Source organism: Barbus barbus (genome assembly GCF_936440315.1).
Source record: "Barbus barbus genome assembly, chromosome: 50".
In the NCBI taxonomy this organism is placed as follows: domain Eukaryota; kingdom Metazoa; phylum Chordata; class Actinopteri; order Cypriniformes; family Cyprinidae; genus Barbus; species Barbus barbus.
This window is the reverse complement of record NC_136728.1, coordinates 2,653,442-2,670,101: the sequence shown is the minus strand read 5'-3', so window position 1 is coordinate 2,670,101 and position 16,660 is coordinate 2,653,442. Positions and strand designations below refer to the sequence as shown.

Sequence of the window (16,660 nt, the reverse complement as noted above, 5' to 3'; positions counted from 1 at the left end):
GGGAGAAATTCCTCTCTTCAACAAAGTATTGAGCCTTAAGTAATATGTTTGATATAGATGAGGTCCTAGAACAAAAGATGGTGTCAAATCAGGCTAGGTTTTCATAAACAAAAAAGACAGGCGTTTTACTCATTGTGCAGGGATAACATTGCCAATAATGGAGGGATGTAACCGGATTTTCATTACATAAACCAAAAATGTACAGGGCATAGCATGAATGTCTTGCAGTTGATGAGAAAGGTGGATCCACTAAAACAGCTTGTGCAACCAATTATGGATCTGGAACATGTGCTGGTCCATTTAGGCGGCTGCATATATGAAAAAAACCACCTGACCCTAAAAAAATTATAACAAAAGGTTTCTCAGTTGTTTTTTGTAGTATTAGGTGTCCTTAATAACATACTAAAAGTTTACCAAAGTTTGACCACTAGAAAGGTGTAATTTTCAAGATGGTGTCCAAGATGGGCAGGAAGCCCTTAAAATATCCTAAAGGCCATTGCACACTGAGTCCGAATTTTTCGTCCGAAATCTTCGCACGTTGAAAAATAAATACGACCTCACGTTTTGTCAATCACGTTTGCACACTGCCTCCGAAATTTTCGTCCGTCAAAAAAAAATTCGGATCGGGTTCGATTTTTTGCGTTTTTCGCATCCGTATAAAGCATTTTTAGATGCTTTGAGAAGGTGTTTTGACAATTCAGAGCCACCGTACAAGCGAAAGCCAAAATCCAAAATAGTGTCAGACAAATTAATACACTTCGTCTTGCAGCACAGAGCACTTTATGACAAACAAATTGCGGAATACAAAGATACAGAATATAAAGAACTGCTGTAGCCTATTTTTTTATGCCTGGCGCGCACCTTTCCGATGCAGCAGTTTGTTGTGTGTGTGTGTGTGTGTGTGTCCATACCTCAGACAGTCTCTGTTCAGGATCAATTGGTTCACGGAAATTGGTGGTCTTCTTTTTAATATGTGGATTCAGTATCGCTAGCAAAGTATCAAACTGAGGCACTGACATCCTGAAATAAATTTAGAATCTCTCGGGATAATCCCGCAGCTCTTTGATAAGGAGGTGGAACTCTCCTTCCTCTCTGCGCAATCTAAGGATTGGATGGACCCAATATTTCCTTTTTCTTTTTTAAAAAAGAGAGAGGACAACAAAATCATCCTCATTGCTTGAAGACATTTTGTATAGTTTTGCGATTTTTTTCGCAACGGATTAATTAAAACGCATCGGACTCAGTGTGCAAGGTCTCTGTGCGTGACGACTTTTTAAGATTGCGAATGCGAAAAAACGCATGCGAAAATTTCGGACTCAGTGTGCAGAGACCTTAAAGGCCATTGCACACTGAGTCCGAATTTTTCGTCCGAAATTTTCGCACGTTGAAAAATAAATACGACCTCACGTTTTGTCAATCACGTTTGCACACTGCCTCCGAAATTTTCGTCCGTCAAAAATAAATTCGGATCGGGTTCGATTTTTTGCGTTTTTCGCATCCGTATAAAGCATTTTGAGATGCTTTGAGAAAGTGTTTTGACAATTCAGAGCCACCGTACAAGCGAAAGCCAAAATCCAAAATAGTGTCAGACAAATTAATACACTTCGTCTTGCAGCACAGAGCACTTTATGACAAACAAATTGCGGAATACAAAGATACAGAATATAAAGAACTGCTGTAGCCTATTTTTTTTATGCCTGGCGCGCACCTTTCCGATGCAGCAGTTTGTTGTGTGTGTGTGTGTGTGTGTGTGTGTGTGTCTGTGGGCGTATCCATACCTCAGACAGTCTCTGTTCAGGATCAATTGGTTCACGGAAATTGGTGGTCTTTTTATTATGTGGATTCAGTATCGCTAGCAAAGTATCAAACTGAGGCACTGACATCCTGAAATAAACTTTGAATCTCTCGGGATAATCCCGCAGCTCTTTGATAAGGAGGTGGAACTCTCCTTCCTCTCTGCGCAATCTATGGATTGGATGGACCCAATATTTCCTTTTTCTTTTTTAAAAAAGAGAGAGGACAACAAAATCATCCTCACTGCTTGAAGACATTTTGTATAGTTTTGCGATTTTTTTCGCAACGGATTAATTAAAACGCATCGGACTCAGTGTGCAAGGTCTCTGTGCGTGACGAATTTTTAAGATTGCGAATGCGAAAATTTCGGACTCAGTGTGCAGAGACCTTAACTCCTTCATTATTTGACCTAGCCAAGTAATCTTGGTATCTAACCCCATGTTTTCTTGGTCTATGAATCCATTGGACTTGTCTAAATTGCACTGACATGATTACATACTTATGGAATACATGATTTTGTGAGATTACTGTAAGGTTTTATCATTGTTTGGGGTGAACCAGAGATGTAAACGATTTAGCCATGTAACTCCTACTCAGTAAGTGTTTTTGGACACGTACCCTTTTTTTTTGCTAAATAGATATTTTCCTCTATAGATGTTTTGAGTATAAAGGTGGCATTATACTTATCCCAACAAAACTAAATTCACAATTTTCAGCAATTCAGAAGATGGTGGAAGAGAATACTGACATGTTATATTGCTTGTCTCATTGAAATGTTGTTGGCAGCACAGTGTATACCATTTTGCTCAAACAAAATTCATCCTTAACTACTTAAACCCCCCCCCCCCCCCCCCACCACCACCACCACCAAGATTTCTAACACATGAAAAAGGCCAACAATGTGTGAGTGTGTTAAGAGAGGATGACATTGTTGAATTAGCTTGAGAAAAAAGTACACTCCAAATGCAATTTTGACCATGAGTCATGTTGTTGTAAACCAAGAAACTTGCCCCATTTACTGTAAAAACTTAAGAGATGGCTCTGATGTGGTTGAGGTTCATCAGAAGGGAGCTGATGGAATCAACAATGCAAGTGTACAAAGAGACGACGACGTACACATTTCTGCTGGTGAAATAGTACACTCAAAATGTTGACAGAAGTACATAAATAAAAAATACATTAAAATCCAACAAGATAATAAATCTGAGCCACCAAAAAGAAGTATCAGAGAAGCAACTGGTCCTTTCAACAGCCAAACTGATTGTCTTTTCTGTGGGACTACGATAACACATGGAAGTAAAGACACAAGTAGTGTTAAGACTGATAACGCTTGCAGAGTCCATTCTTGAGTGTTGTGACAATCGTGCAGATCAATGGGCTTTCACTGGATTGGAAAGGAAGACATGAACACAGGGGATTGGGGATGGAAACTGGTGAACAACCGGTTCCTGCCAGTTATGACCAGTAAGACTGCTGCCCCAGAAAGCCTCCTGCAGATGATCCACTGTAATTGCACAACTTCCTGCCGAACACAACGGTGCAGTTGCAGGGCATATGGACTACGGTGCATGCCTGCTTTACCCCTTTTCCACCAAAGCACCAAAACATTGCTGGGCTAGAAGGAAGAACCTCTTGCGTCAGGGGCTGGGTTACCGTGACCAACAAGACGAACAGAAACTTGGACCGCCATATTTGAAATAGCAGCTAAACGCTAACACGTTTGATTCGCCGTGTTTGGATGCCGATGTAGGTTCGCAAAGCCATGAACATCAATAGCAACGCAACGTCCGCCATTGCTGATAGTTTGTTTAGGCTTGTCCGGAATGGATCGGCGCTGCGCGGACTGTTCGGTGCGAGGCATATCGGGGTGCTGTGGGAGCGACTGGAAAGCAGACGGCTCTTTAAGCTTTTGGATCGCTCTCGCGGTGCTTTAGTGTGTTGTATGCCGATCGATCTGCGTGGCGCTGATGCACCTCGAACAAGCCTGTTGTGCCACGCTAGTGAACCGAAACATGAAACGTATTCAGTGACGTAAGCCCTGGCTCTGTATTGGCTCTCTAGCCTGTGGAAAAGCAACCAGTTCTTAAAGGGTTCGCCAGTCGAACCAACTAAGAACCGGCTATAGCACTGGCTCTGAACTAGCACCTGGAACTGCTTTGGTGGAAAAGGGCTACTTGTAGACCATGTCAAGTTGGGAATTGTGAGAATCACTATAATCAACCTCTATGGGAGGAAGAGTGTGATGACTAATGGTAAATCTAGTGAAGGTCACAGTGCAAAAAAGTATAAAATATAAACCAGAATAAGAGGAAACAACTGAAGAAAATAGAAAAGTATAAAAAAATATACATAAAAAAAAAAGGCAAAAAAAAAAAAACATTAAAAAAATAAAACACTATTAAAACAATAATTTTACAGTACCACACAGTTTTAATGAATTTATTCTTTATTAGAATCAAAAGAATTATGAACCACAGAAACCACCAACACTAGGCAAAACAATATGAGAAAAGAGGAATATGCAATTACTTAAGGGGAATTGTACTTATTTTTCGCATAAATATGCTTGTAACCAATTGATTTAATATATAACTGTACTTGTAATCACTTATCTATAATGCAAATATGCTAATTAGAATATTACATGGCCAAAACGTGTATCAGGCACCAGTATTCCTGGTCTAGGAGGAATACAAAGGAGTAATGGTCATTTTAAGGACCTGACAGCCGCCATTTTGAAAATGTGGCCTTTCTTGGAGTCAAACTTTGGTAAACTTTTAGTATGTTTTTAAGTACATCTGATACTACTGTAAACCACTGAGAAACCTTTTGTTAGAATTTTTTTGGGGTCAAGCCATATTTGCAGCTGACTAATTAATGGAAAAGGAAATTTTGCTGAACAAAAAGAACATGCAGGCAGGCAAGGAAGGTGACAAATAATACATTTATTGTGGTCCCTTGGTCCAAAGGAGAACATGAAACTCATCTAGAATGTGCAGTGCAAACAGATACAGTTGTACAGATACATGATAGAATCAAATCGTACACAACACTCAAGAATCTCATGGCTTATAGATGACAGACAAAGTGCTCATCCTCCTTGTCTAGGCTTACCGTCTGAACTATGCCAAGCGTTAATACATAATTCACTAATCTCATTGGATGAGGGGGGCAGCAGAGGTAGGGTTAAGGGGGAGGAAACATTTAAGAGCGGTTCTTCTTGAAGAAGCTGATGAGTCCATTGGTGGAGGAGTCGTGGGAATGAACGTCTGCGTCGTCCTGCAGCTCGGGTTCGATCTTCTTGGCCAGTTGCTTGCCGAGCTCCACGCTGATGGGACAGATAAAAATTCTCTGTAAATGTACGTATGCCTGAAACTTCAGATTTCTCAAAGCAAACAATTTCTCACACGGTGGTCACAATATGGGACCCAATTGAAACTGCAGAAGATTTAGATCTGGACTCACCCCCATTGGTCATAGCTGTTGATATCCCACATCACACCTTGCACAAAGATCTTGTGTTCATACATGGCTGAAATACACCATATTATCCATGAGAGTGGGGTCTACAAAACCAATGCATATCTGCAAAAGGAAGTAGCGGTATATCATGTTTAATACTCACCAACAAGTGCACCAAGCATGAAAGGGGTAAGTTTCTTGAAGACGATAGAGTTGCTTGGCTTGTTTCCTTTGAAAACCTACAAAAAAAAAAAAAAAAAAAAAGTCATTATACAAAAACAGTCCACATGTATGGGAGTAAATATTACACACCCAGAGGAACATGCCACATAAAGTAGAATATTCCGACTTCCCTACTATACCGCAGTACTATGTCCACATTGACAGCGTCACAAAAAGTAGGCCAAAAGTACCCGGATGACCTAATGCTTCCAGCGGGATTCTAAAGCGTGCATCCAATGGACAAATTACCATCCAATTAGGCCATAGAAGAAGATTAGTAAATGGTAGATAAGCCACGCAATGGCGTCAAGTGATGTCAAAGGCCAAGTATGGTAACACATACTCAGAATTTGTCCTCTGCACGCAGGGAACAATTGACCCTTCACAAAGTCCTGCCCCCCTTAGTTACTGTTGCTATGTCCGACAAGCCTCTCACACTACACACGTTCTCACACAGTGAAAAATACAACAGAAAACTGACAAAATGCCGACGGACAAGACAAAGCAGGTTACTTCTGGTATGAAAAAGTATTTTTTTAATAAATTCAAACAACAAATACTCTTTTGTGGCTCTTTAATGTGTCGTGACAGATCACTGTAGCGCCTCTGGTCAAGCGGCACCTCAACCGATCGTTTCTTCCTTCCTTCCTTATAGCATCATGAATGAACATCAGAAGGTTTCTGCGGGAAGATGTCAATTCACACCATTTTTTCAAGTTTAAGTATAGTTAATCTACTCTCCTGTCTGGTTTGTTTTAGGCCTGTGCAATTAATCGAATGAGATTATCATGCGCATCTCGTCAGTAAAGCCGGTTCTGTGATTAGTAGTAAATCTCCATCACATGCTTTCAGATGGAGCAGCATTTTCTACACAAAGCCGTTGTTCGCTGACTAGCTATGCGATATCCCATTCATAACTGTAGATGATCCGCCTGCGATAATGAACATGATATTGCGTAGCTGCTCCATCTAAAAGCATGTGATGGAGATTTACTACTAATCACAGAACCGGCTTTACTGATGAGATGTGCATGACTATTGCATTCAATTAATTGCACAGCCCTAGTTTGTTTGTTGGACAAAATGGTGGATTTGGCAGTAAGATTGGTCAGATTGGCAGGAGTTTGATTGACAGCCTAAGGGTCAATTGGGGGGTTCGGTGTCTTGCTCAAAGGCACCTCAGTCGTGGGTACTGAGTGTGGAAGAGAGCGCTGTTCATTCACCTACATTTCCAGCTGGTATTGAGAATCGAACCTGCAACCTTTTGGTGACAAGTCTGATAATCTAACCATTAGGTCACAACTGCTCATTGTGTAGGTCACATGATAGTGCCAACATGGCAGATGTAGTATATTCAGATTGCATTCATTCTATGTGCATTCATACTAAATAAAACATGCTTGAGTAACAGTGGCAAATGAAATACTCTTTCAAAAGAAGCATCTACCATGTGATTGTGGAGAGTTTGAAAATGTGCACTGTATGGAAAGCCTCCAGGAACAGGGTTGGGAAACATTTTTTATCAGGGGTAGAAAACCCTGCTCCTAAAGAGAGCTACTTACCTGCAATCCCAAGCCTGCTTCAACACACCTGCCGGTAATTTCCAAAAACTCTGCAGGAGGGTTACTGTCCAGGAGCAGGGTTGGCTACCCCCTGCTTTAGGCAATATTGGCAATGCTTTTGTATATTCAAACAAACATCCCTGCATGACCATAACAAATCGATGGAAGCGCATTTGTCAAAGCATGTCCACTAACCACCAGGCTACAGTTCCAGTTTAGATACAAAGGATTGTGTATCGACACTTGGCTTTCAAGTAAAGAACCACTCACTTTATGGGGCAAGAGTTTCTCCAGTGCATCTCCAGACATCCCTGCACCCTGGAGCTCCTTCTTGGCCTCTTCAGAGGTCTTTCCCCTCATCAGAGCCTCCGTCTGCGCCAGGAAGTTCGCCATCAGGATCTACCAAATTTATGAGACGAGACGTTAACGCTTAGACAAACACAGCTCAAATAACATGAAATAACATCTGGGGTATCAGATGCCCAAGAGAACCAGGAAACAAAGACGTGTCCTGAAGCACGTAGACCGTCGGCGTACCTTATGATGCAGATTATCTCTGATAGGATGCTGACTCTGAACAGGAATGAGGAAGTCAGCCGGAATCAAGCGAGTGCCTGTGGAGAAGATGATCGGTTGTGATAAACGCATCACAAATGGGCATTAACATGTCAATTACACTAGGAACTAGTCCACAGTGGAGGATCAGGATTACAGACCCTGGTGAATGAGCTGGTAGAAGGCATGCTGTCCATTGGTTCCCGGTTCCCCCCATACAATGGGTCCAGTGTGGTAATTCACACGAGTGCCAGACTTGGTGATGTACTTCCCATTGGACTCCATGTCTCCCTGAAAGATCACCAACAACTCAACAAGTGTCCTACAATCAGAAATCATAGCTGTGTTTCCATTACATATTTGTGCAAACCTTTAGAGATATTTTATAAAGGTCAATAAAAAGGTATTGCGAAATGACACCATTTCCATTAACCGATGTAATGCGACTAAAACATAATTTTTTCCTCTTGCGAGAAGTCATGGCGACAGATTTTGAAAGGGTTATACCTATTTTTGAAGCCACTGCACAAGCCATTATATTTCATCTTTACAGAAGCAGGTTTGGAGCCGTAACACCCGTTTCACACATATTCTATTTTGCAGTGCGTATGCAGTCCGTGTCCATTACGTATGTGGTGCAGAAGTGGCACAGACTAATTTTGCTTTCACACAGGACGCGTTTGCAGTCCCCTGCTAATCTGCAGCCGTTTACCACAAACACAACATTAATCCATTATTTTGATTTCAAATCCAAACATTGTTACTGAAAATGCTTTTTAAGCATTGTGATCCTATTTTAAGTTAAAACTTACAGACAGCAACAGTCAGCTCTCGTGCCTTTTCCTTTGCATTTAAATCTTTATAGAAATCAATCCGGCAGGCCTTAAAGAACTTTTCATTTTTACCGCGAACAATGTGCCGTCACTTTAATTCAGCATGTGCAGTACAGCAAAAGTAGACTTGGGGCCAATTTGCCAACAGGGCAAATTAGTGCGAGAGCGCAATTCCAAAAGACCGCCAGTGGGTGTGGAAAATTCTGCGGGTGATTTACTCAACGCGCAAACTAAATAACAGATAATTTACATATCGACCAACACAATATATCAAGCGCAGCGCATATTAGTGTAGTCGTGGATAACCAATAAAGAAATAAATAAGCCACAGTACATTGAAAAGAACCGGAGGCCAAAAAAACGAAGGGTTGCAACAGTTTTGATAGAGCTGGTATTGCGTGAGGGTTCCTCAAGTCGTATTTTATTTCCTGAAGCAAATTAAAAATAACATGGCTTGGTAAACAATGTTCAGATAATGTGTTCTTTCCAAATAAATTAACACGCGTGGAAAAACCCTCTCCCTTCTACCCTTCTCTCTGTTCTCGGCATACGTTGTAGAATGATCATATGACTTTTTACATACCATGTGACCTGTAAATGCAAAAAACCCCCAAAAAACATTTACATTGCAGTTTTGTTAAACATTCCTTTTTCAAATTGCCTGAAAAAACACCTTGTGCAAGTGTAAAAGCATTTGTGTGATATTTGAGCGTTTTCAATTCACAATTTGCACTATTTGAAGAGTAATGTGTTAATGCAGCTAATGACATTTATGAGGTCCTTTCCTGAAACCTCATCAGACTGACCTGTTGGAAGTACGCAGCGAAGCGGTGCATGTACTGGTCGTAGGGCAGCAGGGCATGCGTCTCAGCCTGGAAGAAGTTGCCGTACCAGATGCCGAGCAGGGCCAGGATGACTGGGGCGTTCTGCTCCAGAGGGGCCGAGCGGAAGTGGTTATCCTGATAGAAAGAGTACAGGGCGGTTACTCCCAGAAAAAGGAACTCTCAGATGCTCCTGAGGTAGACAGTTTGGAGTGTGCAATGTACAGTAATGCTCATCTTGTATTCTTGCATACTACAGTTGTGCTTACCATCCAGTGAGCACCAGCTAACAGCTGCTCGAAATTGTCAAAACCTATAAGACGACAATGAATAAAGTTACTGGAACATTTACAGACAAAAAAATGTGTGTAAATAGTCTAAGATGATGCAGTCTTTCACATTTGGTTCAGGCAGAAGTTAGTCCAGAAACATACTCTACACAAGTACATAAATGCGAACGTTTGGCCAGAGCTTGATTACTGTGCTGTGGCCGTTTGGAATTATTTTTGTTGGAGAAATAGCGCAAAAACAGGAAATATGATGTCTAAAATGTAAAAAATACAAAAATGGCACTCCTCATGTGAAATTGAATAATTATATGAAGTAATATAAATATATGCATTTTCTGGCCCCATGTCTTGAATTTGTGATCATTCTAAATGTATTTTAATAGACTGAATCATGCAGTGAAAGAACACACTCAAAATATGCGCAATAGCCTAGACTTCACATACTGCTTGCATTTTTGAATGGTTTTCGCAAAATACTCAGTCAAATCGCACATTGTTAATACAACAATTACGATATTATCACAGACAATATATATCACACACCCATAGCTAATACCAGTTATAGCGCCCCCTCTGGAAATGCTGAGAATGCAAAACATACTTGATTAGCATTCTGATTTCATGTACAACCAAAACACACCCAATCAAAGTTGGATAGCTAGAAGCATTTGCGTTCACATACAGCATGTTTCAGGCCTTATGGGACTGTTCATACAGCAGACGTACCTATGTGCAGTGCAATGGACAAACCGATAGCCGACCACAGCGAGTAGCGCCCGCCGACCCACTAAAACATTCAGGATCAGAAAAAAACAATATTCAAATTCAACAACATGGCAGAGTAGTCATTCAGTCATTTATACTTTCAGCCAATCAAAATTAAGATTTCCATTCTCGTGCAATAATAGATTATAATGCAAGGAATACTTACATCCCAAAACTCAAACATGTTGTTGGTGTCGATACCAAAGTCCTTGACTTTTGGCTGGTGAGGAGACAGGCAATTCATGTAACTTTTTTTTAAAGATACGATTTACTTAAAATATCATACAGCTGGCATAACCCTGTACTTACTGCATTTGTGGAAAGAGCCACAAAATGTTTGGCCACAGTAGATGTCTGAAAATACACAAAATGCTGAATGAGACAAACAAGCAACCATCTATAATGTAGCGCGCATAATTTAATCTTTTTTTAAGACCGTTACAGCAGTAAAGGTACTAACATCTTTAGCGGCCTGGAGGAACCATTCTTTGGCCGTCTCAGCGTTAGTGATGGTCTCTTGGGTGGTGAATGTCTGAAAAAAGAACACACATTAAGTATTTACAGTAACTTTCACTTTGCATTACCAGTTTGGTTTAATATAAGTTTAAATGAACACTACAGTACTGTTTTCTGTAAATACTGTTCTTTACCTTGGATGCGATGATGAAGAGGGTGGTCTCAGCGTTGAGCTGGGCGAGGGTCTTGGCCATGTGCGTGCCATCAATATTAGAGACGAACCAGACATTGGGTCCTCCTTTAGAGTACGGCTTCAGAGCTTCAGTCACCATCAGAGGACCCTGAAGAACAAAACATAATAAATGATTTACCAACCATTACACAAGTATCGTTAATGATCACTAGATTTGACTCGATGAGTCCTAGCCATCAGGATAAAAAAGAAAAAGAACATTTCAGTCCAGAATCAGGTAACTAACTATAACAGTTTTATTCCACTTTAGGTACTCTTGGATCAGCCTAAGTAATAGCCAAATCTCTTTTATTGGTCGATTATGATGTGTAAACCTCCACCGGATCTCAGGAAACTCACCAAGTCAGAACCACCAATGCCAATGTTCACAACATCAGTGATGGCTTTACCACTGAAGCCTTTCCACTCGCCACTGCGCACTCTCTGCAAAATAACACACACACACATATATATGCAATGTCAGTTTTCAGGAATTTTCTTCGTCAACTGTCACTGAAATTAATGATCAATTAGCCGTAAATTATATTAGTAGAGAAGTACCAAGTGCACTTAGTTCATTTAAATATAAATGAATAAATATCAAATTAAACATACTTAAGAATGAGCACTGATATTTTCCATGTAATAAGTGTTAATTCAACCGTACTAATATTATTTCATTTGGATTTATGAGAATGTAAACAAAATAAATATATATATATATATATATATATATATATATATATATATATATATATATATATATATATATATATATATATATATATATATAAGGACCTCAGAGTGGTTGCTAGGATATTGTAGGTGGTTGCTAGGGTGCTTGGAGTGGTTGCTATGATGGTTTCTAGGCTAACTCGGGTGGTTGCTAAGGTGTTGCTAAGTGGTTGCTAGGGTACCCATGTAGGGTGCTAGGGTGTTGCTATGCGGCTGCTATGGTACTTGGGGTGGTTGCTAGGATGTTGATATATGGTTGCTAGGGGACTCAGGGTGGTTGCTAGGTTGGTTGGACTAGTTGCTAGAGTGTTGCTATATAGATAGATCGGTCTGAAGATCTGGGCTCGTCTCAGAAGAATAATAATAACTAAATTTAAGTCGGATTTCAGTAAGTTGGCTCTCTCAAGCCAACTTAATAACATGCAGGTATTTAAAAAAAAATAAGTACAATGTAAACATGTACACAAGTGCATTGTACCAAATGATTCATTTAAATGCAAGTACATAGTAGTTAAGGCCACTTAATATAAAGTAGGACCAAGTGTTCTATAAACAAGAGGGTTGTTACACGCATCTTCACTCACATGGCAAAAGCCCTTTATCTGCTCCAGGACTCTGTTCACATCCGGCATCACGTCTTTACCCTCCACCATGATGGGGGTGTTAGAGCGGTTCCTCAGGGCGGTGTGGAGAACAGCACGACCCTACAAACCAACACACACAGCTCAGCTCTACACCAAAGAGACAATCTCTTTTTATTGACATTTCATTTGCAACCATTTCATGAAAGTTATGCCTTATTGGGGTGTTAAAATATAATTTACCATGAGCCACAAAAGAGACATTACATGCTGTAGTTTCAGGACAGCCAGTGAGTTAAAGAGGAAACTGAGGGTTTTAACAGAACTTTCTGCTATGTGCCAACAGAAATTTAGAGAAGGTGGAAGTGGAACTTACACAAAACCAAATTCTAGAAGTGCATTACAACAGGTCTTGCAATTTCAACCTAAACTCAAGCTCAAGTTAATTCTCAGTGAAATGTTTTACGGAGATATCATTACCTCAGTGAAGTTGATCTTTTCTCCAGCAAACATCTTCTCTCTGGCAGCTTCAACGTCCACCGATCGTGCCTAATCATGATGAGAAAGGGAAAAAAAAACAGTTAATGTGACTCAGAACTTGTGAAAACACACAAACAAAAGAACCATGCAAACACCAGTTGTGTTTTGTGTGCAGCTGTGATTACTGTAAGGAATGTGCTGCATCAGAGTGATACAGTTTCACAAGCTCTACTTTGATTGGCTACAGAGAGTACTGAAGTGAAGAACGGAGTCAGGTTAAATATGAGCTGTAATGGCAACTAGAGCTCAATCCAATATAAACTTAAAAAAATATGTATTAGAGTTAGAATTGCAAGATGTAAAGTTGTAACGACAAGACGTAACATTAAAATCACGAGATGTAAAGTCAAAACTGTGCAACGTAAAGTTGGAATTACGAGATGCAAAGTCAGAATTCTGAGAAAGAAATCAGAATTGTGAGATTTAAATTTAGAATTTTGCTATTTAACTTGGAACTGCAAAATGTAAAGTCAAAATTGCAAGATATAAACTCTGAACCAAGACATAATTGTAGAATTCTGACATGTAAAGTTGGAATTGTGAGATCTAAAGTCAGGATTGCAAGATGTAAAAACAAAATTGCGAGATGTACAGTCGGAAGTGCGATATATAAACTCAGAACTACAAGATGCAACTTTGAAACTACGAGACGTAAAGTCAAAATTTACGTCTTGTGAGATTTAAATGTAGAATTTTGCTTGTAAACTCTGAACTAAGACGTAATTGTAGAAGTCTGACATGTAAAGACAGAATTGCGAGATGTAAAATTGAAATTACGAGATGTAAAGTCAAAATTGTGCAACGTAAAGTCGGAATTACGAGATGCAAAGTCAGAATTCTGAGAAAGAATTCAGAATTGAGATTTAAATTTATGTAAACTTGGAATTGTGAAATGTAGAGTCAGAATAGCAAGATGTAAACTCAGAACTTTGACGTAATTGCAGAAATTTGATTTGTAAAGCTGGAATTGTCAGATGTAAACTCTAAATTGCCAGAAAAGAGAGATTTCTGAGTTTACATTTTCACAATTCTAACATTTTTCACAGAACTGTGATAAACTGAGTCTGAATTATGAGATAAAAAGTTGCAATTACCTTTTTGTTTTTATTCCATGCTATGTCAAAATTATGTATACTATTTGCTGCAGACAAGTGCTAGCAATAGCATCAAAACTAAAGTATACTTTGAAGCTCAAACTACTCAAACATTCGTGTGTCCCAGTGATACGGTTAACCTGATCCACCCATTCTATTCTCAGCAGGACACCAGCATTAAGCCAATTAACATCTGGAGACGGACAAACACACATGCGCTCCTGATGAGGGCTTTAAAGATGCTCAACACTCTCTACTCTGACTTTATGAAGAAATGATTGTGATGTGAAGATGGTGGACCGTACCATGTCAAAGAGCATGCTCATGACTTCTTCATTGATGAGATTCTTGGAGTAATCCAGCAGAATGTCTCCATCATCTGTCGTCAGCTGCAGACTGCTCAGAAGATAAATCACACGCATCATTAGGATATACAAAAGCTGGATTTCTTTAAATCTGCTTCATGTACAACACGGATAATCCAGGAGCATCATTCAAGCCCAGTATATACACAAGTGAAAGGACGTTAGTGATATTTAGACTGGAGAAATTATGTATTAGGCCCATCACAGCACGGTTATGTTAAGCAGTGACGCTTGAATTGCAGCAATGCCACATCACTCTCAAAACTGAATTACACTTTTCAAATATTATTCATTTATTATTTTTCCCCTCACAATTCAAATTCCTGATCTATCCCTTGTAACGGCAAGAAGTTTATCCAAAATACTATAGTTACTTTCCATAGAAGCTTTCAAAATCTGTGTTATTGTATTTTTACATAATATTTATCGACTTATACTAAATTAACAGCTTTATTGTAGCAACACTAAATTAGATACTATAGTGACCGTAATATTTATTTTGTATATTAAAAGTTTAACATACAATTAGATTCAATTTGCAAGAAAATTATACAAATCATTTTATGCTTAATACATAATAAAATAAGTAAAATTACAAATTAAAATAAACAAAATTACATATGCATAAATGTAAACAAATCATAAATAAATATACTTTATGCATTACATACAATAAGTTAATTTATTTAAAACTGTATAAATACACATTTAATAAATGTTACTGTTCATAATTACTATTATTATCTATATTAATTATATAGCTGTAGCACAATCATCAGACGCATACAATATAATTTCACGTTATTACGTCAGCAGTGCAAACACGTGCTCATTATTCCAACGAGGTTTTATTTTAGGTATAATTTTTATATATCACAATTACGTTTGAGTTTAATATATTATAAAAAATAAAAATAAAATTAACCATAAATATATTACACAAATATTTGAATTAATATAAAATGCGTTACTATTCACACACTACACGTTCAGTATAATTCACGCACTGGTGTGTGTGTGGGAGAGAGTGTGTGTGTGTGTGTGTGGGAGAGTGTGTGTGTGTGTGGGAGAGAGTGTGTGTGTGTGGGAGAGAGAGTGTGTGTGTGAGGGAGAGAGTGTGTGCAGAAGCGCACGTACAACATGCTGCTATAGCGCCCTCTGTTGGCCAACACTATTCTGAAAATAAACGCATTCTAGACTTTTATGAACGCACTACATCAGAATTGAACCCATAGCAGCTAATGCACTCATACGAATAGACTACTGTAAATATGCAACATATAAATACAGAAGTATGGCAGCAGAGGATTAAGAGATTGCATTGAGAAATGCCTGATAGTGCATTTAATAAAACAAACTCATATTAGTATGCTATTATCATATTAGTATGTTAAAGTGCATGCAGAGCTCAAACACACATGATCGATGACCTTGTTATGTGCCTAGCTGCTAATATGGCAATGTTAACTGTTTTAAAGCAAAGATTAAAAAACAGTTAAACATATTATCAGTGAGTTGATACTAGTGTAGATGAAGATATAAAGCAGGTGCAAGAGTGCAGAGGGCGGAACCTGGAGCTCGAGACTATTAGCCTGATGTGGCAATAACCTTGTAACATCAGCGTGGAAATCAAGGCTGACATGTAACGATATGCGCATATATACACTAATACGTGACCTGATATTACATGAAGAATCTCTCTAACAAAAACAGAGCATAAACTGCGGTATATACAAGAGATTTGCTCATATAGGCCTTAAGACCAGGATGCAAGTCCTAGAAACAGCTGATGCGCGGAAGACGAGATGAAACGCCAGTGTAAATGTGTAACAGCTCGCGCGTTTGATGCGTGTTTCACCTGAACTTGTTGAATCTGTCCTGATCCGCGTCGAACATCTGCCTCATGTTGAGGTTTCCGGCGCCGGATTTGTACCATTGCTCCAGTTTGCGGTAGTTCGGATCGCTGGTGAGTCCCATGATGAAATAAACCTCGCTGTTCTTCGGACCAAAGCTGCTGATGTGAATTACACGCGTTTAGCACTCAGAAGCGTGAGGAGGAAGTTCAATGACAAATCCTGACAGACACGCCCATCACGACTGCGACACGCCCACAATGACGGCAGCGAACCCTGTGTAGCCCCGCCCACCGTGACACGGAACTGAGGTGGTCAGATGGTTATGTAATACAGACCAGCATTATGACTGTTTGAAATCAATTTGACATTTTTGATACTTTATTTGACGGTTGATATTGATCAACTGACTTATTTTAAAGGTAACATACCGTGCTTTTTATTATTTACATTTATTAAATTATGAATGGATGTTTCTGGTTTAGAGATTTGATGTCACC

At 39.3% G+C, this 16,660-nt stretch overlaps 2 protein-coding genes across 2 annotated transcripts in view; both read right to left on the bottom strand.

Annotated features, from left to right (window-relative positions):
• Positions 1 to 16,660, bottom strand: part of LOC306868005 (histone H3.2-like) — a gene marked incomplete at its 3' end in the record, with an annotated part of 468,278 nt that overhangs the window by 398,204 nt on the left and 53,414 nt on the right. The window lies entirely within an intron of this gene.
• LOC306868542 (glucose-6-phosphate isomerase-like) lies at positions 2,919 to 16,406 on the bottom strand. The gene is made up of 18 exons (XM_079414762.1): positions 16,166 to 16,406; positions 14,248 to 14,338; positions 12,789 to 12,857; positions 12,312 to 12,431; positions 11,353 to 11,436; positions 10,955 to 11,101; positions 10,765 to 10,836; positions 10,614 to 10,658; positions 10,471 to 10,524; positions 10,266 to 10,326; positions 9,519 to 9,562; positions 9,235 to 9,387; positions 7,757 to 7,886; positions 7,578 to 7,654; positions 7,311 to 7,439; positions 5,420 to 5,495; positions 5,260 to 5,326; positions 2,919 to 5,122 (listed from the first exon to the last, which is right to left on the bottom strand). Exons 1-18 carry the CDS (start codon positions 16,282 to 16,284, stop codon positions 4,999 to 5,001), a joined length of 1,662 nt encoding a protein of 553 aa, XP_079270888.1. The 5' UTR covers positions 16,285 to 16,406; the 3' UTR covers positions 2,919 to 4,998.

Excerpts from the sequence above, each read along its gene's own strand:
- LOC306868542 (XM_079414762.1), bottom strand. The coding sequence starts at position 16,284 with ATGGGACTCACCAGCGATCCGAACTACCGCAAACTGGAGCAATGGTAC. Across the intron at positions 14,339-16,165 it reads GACAGATTCAACAAGTTCAG|TCTGCAGCTGACGACAGATG; the intron begins GTGAAACACGCA and ends TCTTCTGAGCAG. Across the intron at positions 7,887-9,234 it reads TCGCTGCGTACTTCCAACAG|GGAGACATGGAGTCCAATGG; the intron begins GTCAGTCTGATG and ends GTGATCTTTCAG.